Source organism: Myotis davidii, unplaced genomic scaffold, assembly GCF_000327345.1.
Source record: "Myotis davidii unplaced genomic scaffold, ASM32734v1 scaffold373, whole genome shotgun sequence".
Lineage (NCBI taxonomy): Eukaryota > Metazoa > Chordata > Mammalia > Chiroptera > Vespertilionidae > Myotis > Myotis davidii.
Window position 1 is genome coordinate 1,810,411 of NW_006287255.1, and position 7,797 is coordinate 1,818,207.

The 7,797-nt window shown below is 34.6% G+C and overlaps 1 protein-coding gene across 1 annotated transcript in view; it reads right to left on the reverse strand.

The window, feature by feature from the left end:
- The window catches only part of DPP10 (dipeptidyl peptidase like 10), a 351,805-nt gene extending 344,323 nt beyond the window's left edge, over positions 1 to 7,482 (reverse strand). The window contains exons 1-2 of the mRNA XM_006759014.2: positions 7,428 to 7,482; positions 6,856 to 6,950 (exon numbers count right to left, since the gene is read on the reverse strand). Of these exons, the coding sequence (XP_006759077.1) occupies positions 6,856 to 6,950; positions 7,428 to 7,482 (150 nt within the window). The remainder of the gene's footprint in view (positions 1 to 6,855; positions 6,951 to 7,427) is intronic.
- Positions 7,483 to 7,797: the final 315 nt, after the last annotated feature.

Consider the following 7,797-nt stretch of genomic DNA (forward strand, 5'->3'; position numbering starts at 1 on the left):
CTTTTTCTTTTTTTTTGCTTAAATGTCACCATAAATTAATAGAATAATTGGTGTTTTTTGTTTTTATCTTTACATTTCTAACTGCCTTCCCATGACTAGAAGACAGCCAAATGTAAATGTATTTTTTTCAGAAAAAAAGGGCAGAAATATTCATCAAATGCTCAATCCATGACTAGAAAACAGCCAAATGTAAATGTATTTTTTTTTTCAGAAAAAAAAAGGGCAGAAATATTCATCAAATGCTCAAGGAAATATAACTTATCTTAAATTAGTCAATAAGGAACCTACTGGTCCTGGATAGAACCCAAAGCACTGACTTCTCAAGATGCTGAATTCCAAAACAATTGTACTTAAATGCATATCTGGCTGCCTCTTAGCTCAGAACAGATTGAAACAAACTCTTTTGAAATAGTGAAGAATATTATATCTAATAATAAGAAATATGTATATCAGTGTTTATAAATAAGAAATATTTATATCAGGTGAAATTTTAGTTGCCTTTATCCAGCAATTCTTTTCTCATGCTGCTGTAATTTTTTATAGGGCACCTATTTCCTCCTTTATTCCTATTCAAAGGAGACCTTTAGATATATTACTTAGGTAATTTTGGTTTCTCTCAAGGATAACTTATTCAAGAATCTGTATAATGATTTATATAGCTGATGATGTGGTTTTAGTAGCAACAATATATACTGTTGAGGAAAAAATTATTATACCATCTAAGTACTTTTTCCCAGTGAATGAATTCGTTAGTAGCATCTCTTTTCCTAGATTATTCACAGTTGTAATTTAGGGTAAAACATAATACAGAGTGGTCTCTTTGAAAACCTTTCTAATTTAAGGGGAAATGCATGAATAATTATATGGAATTATAGAGTAATGATGCCACACATTCAAAGCTATGGAGACAGGAGTATCTCTTCTCGCACTTCAAATTAAATTTTTACCTAAGTTGACTTCTCGGGTGAGAATCAGAGCTTTTCGCCCAATTTTCCTGTTTTGATGACCATTGATTTAAAGATTATGCTGGAATTAATTTTCGTATCCATCTACTTATAGAAAAATTTAAACAAGCTAAATATTTATGGTAGAGCCAATGTTTTTCTTCCTAAATATGTAAATATAAAATAAATATTCCAATCTTTGCTAAAATGCATGTTACTTAATTCCTATTTACCTGACTGTACATAAATGGTATAAATAAAGTTAGATCCTTCTTTGATGACTAAACATTAGAAATTATATAAGTAAATAAATAAAATAAGTTTCAAAATGAATAATGTAACTAAAATTTTCTTGATAGTTTCAAGATGAATAATAATAAAAAAATATATAAATGAATCTAACAACAAGGAGTGGTGACTGCTATCGGGAAAGGCAGAGATATATCTAATCTAATGGCTGGAGTCCCTAATGGCCTTCAGTTTTTATCCTGTAAGTTACAGATGAAAACTGCTTCCTGGTCAGAAAAGTTGGCAGTAGTCATAAAAGTGATACTAACTTATCTGAACAAAAAAATCTCAGTAAGAAGTATCCCCCCAAAATTGTAAGAAAATGGGGGTGACACTTTTGGCCTGTACCCTGCACTATCCAAAGGGATGGAATTCAAGACCAAATGATTCTACTCATACATGCTGGTCTTCTTTGCAGAGTTGTCCATAAAACAAAGAAACAAACAAACAAACAAACAAATAACTGTCTTAAGATAAAGGAGCTGTACACCACACTTTAAGATCCTCCCTATCAATTCCTCATTAAAAAGCCATTGTTTTCATTCCACCTTGAAAAAACTACCTTCTAACCATTGAATGGTTTCTCTTATATCTCAGTCTAGAACAGACTTTCTCAAACTTGGCACTACTGACATTTTTCAGCTGGATAATTCTTTGCTGTGAGGAGCTGTGTTGAGTGTTGTAGAATGCTTCATGGGATCCCTGATCTCTGCTCACCAGATTCCCTCATCTCTTCCTTCCACCCATAACAATCAAGAATGTCTCTAAGTTGCCAAATGTCTCCTAGGGGCAAGAGTATGCACACTGAGAACAGTGGTCTGGAGTAAGAAACTATACTGTCACCCACACAGCAGCATGCGTAAGTGTACAGTTCCTGTGACTTCACTGGTTAGTTCATATCCATTTCACTCCTGAGGGCAATCACTCCTGGGTTACTGACATATACCACTGAGTCCAGATCTTTTAAAAAACACATTTTTTTCATTACTCTAGCCAGCATGTGAGGCCACTTGGCCAGCCAGAAGTTTGTGATAATCTTTATTGCAAAATTTAAAGGGTGAAATTTTAGTTGCCTTTATCCAGCAATTCTTTTCTCATGCTGCTGTAATTTTTTATAGGGCACCTATTTCCTCAAACATGAATCAGAACATAAGTTTCTTAATTTCATGATTGCACATAGATTTGGATCTATCCTCCAACCCCCATACGCCAATGGCAGAACAAAAACAAATAAATTAAAATACTACAATGGCATACAAGCCAATTAATGCTATCTATATGTATGGTAAGGCAATAAATACCTGCTGGTTCTAGTCAAACCTATTATCATGTAATGAATTATAAATAGATAGTTGGAAAAAAAGTTTATGACTAAATTTTTCCTTGGAATTCTTTGGTTACCATATATAAATTTGCTCCCTCTGTTTTAGGTTATTTATATAGCATGTTTTTAAAAGATTGCCGATTTTCAGAATCAAAGAGATATAAAACTCTCAACTAGTTATCTCTTATTAGTGCATGGAATATATTTTTTGTAACCTTTACAATGTTTAAGCACATGGCTTGGACCCATGTTTCCAATTCCATTTTAATTTCAAAAAGTGATTTGATAGAAATATTTATGGCTCCTGGCCTTTTCTGTCAAGACAACAAGTGATATTCAATTTATTGACAGCAGAAAGAGGCTAGCTAATACTTGTGAAACATGTTCCTCATTATGTCATTATGAGTGAGCTTTTGTTTGAAATAGCTCTGGCTGTAAGAGATAACATTTCCAAACACTTAGAAAAGATTAAGAGCAATTTGGGGGCTATGTCGCTTTTTAAATATAGTTCCCCTTCAAAAAGTTATGTACCCTTTAATTTCCTCCTTTATCAGAAATCCCACCTATGGCCAACCTCAAAGAATGCCTTAAGACAATTATTTCAGGAAAATGATTTACTTTTGTTTTATTTTTGCCAACCATGGCCATTATTGTTGTAGTCTGCAAACCATGACTACATAGTTAAAAGTACCCACTATTCGTATTTAAAATATGTTTAAGCAGGGAACTGACAATGTGGTGTTATCTTAATTTTTAAAATAAATTGGCAATCACATTTTAGCAAAATATGTCTTAATAACAGGCCAATCTGTTATCACATTTTTGTGAATAATGTGTTTATTGTTTCAGTTGACTTGGCACACTTCTATTATAAAGCGTTTTAGAGTAATCTGATCCAATTAAATATGATTATAACTAAAATATTGATAATTGCTCAATGAATAACCTGCAATCTGAATAAAATTCTTAAACTCTGCTAAGACATTTTATTCCAAAAGAAAGGCCTTAGACAGAACATAAATCCAGACATTAGCCTAATGCAAGGCTTACAAACACAACTGTATTTAATAATGCTATCTTGGAATTGGGAGGAAATGATCAAATGAATTCCTCTGAAATCATCAGGAATCATGGTGATTTGTATTTTTGTTCTCAGTTTGGGGTTAACTAGCTGAAAATATCTATTTATATAAAAGGCTAAGTGTTCAACCTTCCCTCTGACCAGTCACTATGATGCACACTGACCACCAGGGGGCAGACACTCAATGCAGGAGCTGCCAAGATGCGCACTGGCCATTTAAAGATAAACAGCACCAGGGAACTGGTGTTAACAAAGCAACACTCAGCTTCCCCCAAGTGGGACACAGGCCCCACCACCACCCTGGAGCGACAGCCCACTGAATCGCAGCCAACGCTGCCAAGACCCCACGGCACAAAATGCGGCCCACAGCCCAGGCCAGCCCAGCCCGGACACTGTCGCTGTGGGCACCGGGAATGGTGTCAGATAGCAACGCCCAGCTTCCTCTCCCTAGTGACCAGCCCCCTTGGAGTTTCTACAGCCCAGGAACCTGACTTGCTCAGGTGCAAACATTTTACAGTTTAACCAAATGTTTGTGAAGTGTTTTCACATGCCTCATCTCATTTGATCCTCACAGAAGTCCTGGAGTAGGTAGATAGGAGACTCAGTAGAATCCTGATCATGAATTTGGTTTATACTTTTATTACAGAGAAAGGGTGAATAGCAATATTAAAATACTTCTTCTAATTAATTTCCTTTCAATGTGCATGAATCTGTGCACAGGACACTAGTATGCCCCACACGTGTTTGCCTACCCTTCCATTGAATTCTGACACCACTAGGACTTAAAAATTGCTTAGTTACCTGTGTTGTGAGATCAATGTTTCTAGGGAATCTATGAATCTTAGAAGATCAGTGAATAAGACTATTTGCTAAATATGACTTTGTGGTAATTAAGAGTCATAAACTGCGTAGAGGAGAATAAAAAATAAATACCTTAAAAGGATTTAAAAAGACTAAACATACAGGCACAAAGATAAGCACATGAAGAAAAGTACAATGATATGAAGTAGGGGTGGTGTGAATTCCCAATAATAAAACTGAGATAATAAAATAACCAAAAGTCTCGTTCTTGTTTCTTTTCTGATGTATCATAAATGCTAAGACAGAAAGAAGTAAATGATGAAAAATAATACATAATGTGAGACCAGAAGGAAGATCTCATTAGACTGTATAAGGGGAATGATCACTAAAGAATAGTCAGGCCTGGCTAGCATGGCTCAGTGGTTGACTGTCAACCTATTAAACAGAAGGTTACAGTTCTATTCTTGGTCAGGGCATATGCTCAGGTTTCAGGTTTGATCCCCAGTGTTGAGCTTGCAGGAGGCAGCCGATCAATGATTCTCTCTCATTATTTATGTTTTTATCTCTCTGAAATCAATAAAAAACATATATTAAAAAAAAGAACAGTCATATAATATTCGGTGACCTACTGAGTGACTATACTAACACGTGCATGGCCATTGGCAGCCTCTACTAAGCCCCAAAGACGATATTTTATAATAAGGGGCATAAATTAAAAATGTTTTTAATTTTTTTCTCCAAACTAATTTTATGGAAAATCAATTCAGACTGACTTTAATCAGCAAATAATTACTATACCCTCTCATCATTACCAATTACTTCTTTCTACCTCCTGTTCAATCTCCTATTGCGGGCATTTTTTTCCATTGATTTCAGCAACTTTCAATGATTCCTTTATCCTCTTCTCTACTATCCCTGAGGTCTATGTAATTAAGAAATACTGGAGGGCGGGCCGTGGGTAAGAGATCAACCAAAGGACTTGTATGCATGCATGTAAGCATAACCAATGGATGCGAGATACTGGGGGGTGGAGAAGGCCAGGGGAAGGAAGATACTGGGGGGTGGAGAAGGCCAGGGGAAGGTCAATGGGGGAAAAAAGGAGACATATGTACTACTCTTTGTAATACTTTAAGCAATAAAATAAAATTTTAAAAAAAGGAATACTGGATCCTGCTCATACTGTTTATTGAAGTTTTTCATGAGAGTTCTTATCATCTCCCATATGGAAAACCATATTCTTAAAAAATGAGGAAATGCCTTATACATACTCAGCATTCCACAAGTGCTATAAAGAATTGCATCCAACATATGTGTTCCTCTAATATCTATGAATTACCTTATTAATTTAAAAATAAAAATGTCATTATTCTCTGTTAGTAATAACCCAATTGCTAAACCATGGCTGGTTTAAGTTAACCTAATAGATATGTAACCATATAGTCACTTCATGATTTGCAAAGACCATTTTCTCATAATATATAAAAACACCAGAATGTTCCAGTTTATCTCTTCCATCTGGCCATCCTACAATACACATGAAGACTAATAGCTGATTCCAAATGTATACGTAGGAATAAAAATAAAAAAAAGGAGCTCATGGTTCACTCATTGCTTTAATTTGGTTAGGTATTCTGAGACCTTCCATGATATTTTGTCTAACTCGTGAGCTTATATAATAAGCAATATATTAAACCTTTAGATATATAAAACAGTGAGCAAATAACTTTTAAGTGGTATCTGATGGCTAGATTTTGAACATTTGCAACAGTTAATTTATTATCACTTACTCTACAGGTAGTCATAGTTAAATCTAACCTTCAGATGACTGAGTTTAAGAGAAAGGCAAAGTTTATACTTCTTTCTAAGAGTAAAATACATACATTCATTTATTTGAACATTGTTAATCTAAACAATGATCCTGGAGTTGGAAAATGATATTGGTAGAATACTAAATGTTAAAAGTAAAACACATCAATTCCTACAGAAGGCCAGTTTTAGAAAGACTGCCTTCTGCTTGAGTTGGGAAACCAATACAGAATTAGAAAGAATTCAAAAAGAAAGAAAAGTAGAGGGAGAAAAAGCTAATGATAACTGGTTGGACTAGACATAAAAAAAAATATTGGCATTGGTATGACTAATTTTACATAAAATTATAAAAGAAATATTCATTGTAAGTAATATTCCTGGAAATATTATTTACTACAATGGATAAATGGGAAGAAAATGAAGCAGAAGGGCACATGGGTATTTTTCTATCACTCGATATACATACTGATTCTAATGATATTCCAGCCCTAACTTTTCCCCTAAGTTCTTTGCAAGTGACAGACCTTAAAAAAAGAAAAAAAAAATGTATACCTAGAGAACATTCTAAACAATAATAAGACACATACAGTAATTAAGTATTCATTACTTACAAAAGTTGTGTTTTCCAATAATAATGTGGTGGCATTTGTTTCTATATTCAGTTTAATGACATGTCCATTCTCGCTTTTATACACCACATCTGTATCTGCAACAACAAAGATATTAACAATAGACAATCACATTGACTAGGTAACATAATCACTGTGGAGGAGAAAATGTGCATCATTAACAGACAGTAGAATGAGCATCGGCAGCCTTTAATACCCTGAGGTTTCTAGAGTTGGCTCACATTAATCCTCTTCAGCGATATGGAAGCCCACCCAGTATATGGCCTATTGTGCAATGAGAACAAGGTTGGTGAGAAGGCCGCTCACAATCTAATTTAACAAATAAAAATTAATTAAAATATGGGCAATTGGCAGCCCATGCTGAGATGGGAAAGAAGGAACAATGAGAAGTGCCTCCAGTTTTCTATGTAGGCTGTTACTGATTAATGATCTAGTTAAACTTGCAGGAAGGACTGCCGGTTCATCATAACTCCACAATTCCAGGGCTACTCATATTGAACCAACCTCATACAGGCTTCTTCATGTACCCAGTCTTACCACCGTCCAATTCCTACTCCAATCTTTTTCCTTTGGGTTGAAATTTTGTATCTGGTATTTTATCTGGTTCATGTGATCACAGATCAAAATCTTTAATGATAAGGCCCCTTTCGTGCATAACATTCTAAAATGAAGATATTTTAAGCTTTACTAATTACCTTCAAATGTGTGTGATGTATGGGAAGATTTTCAATATTATGTATTGTATTCATGTACTAAATACTGACCAGTGTTTCCCCCTTTTAAAAGTCTTGAAAAAGGTTTCTGTACTTAGAGGTTTACCCAGTATGTCAGTACAATGAAACTGACTTTATTTTAGAGGCCAGTTGAAGACTGCACTAATAAAATTTACTAAACATCAGGATCATAAAACACAAACAGATATTT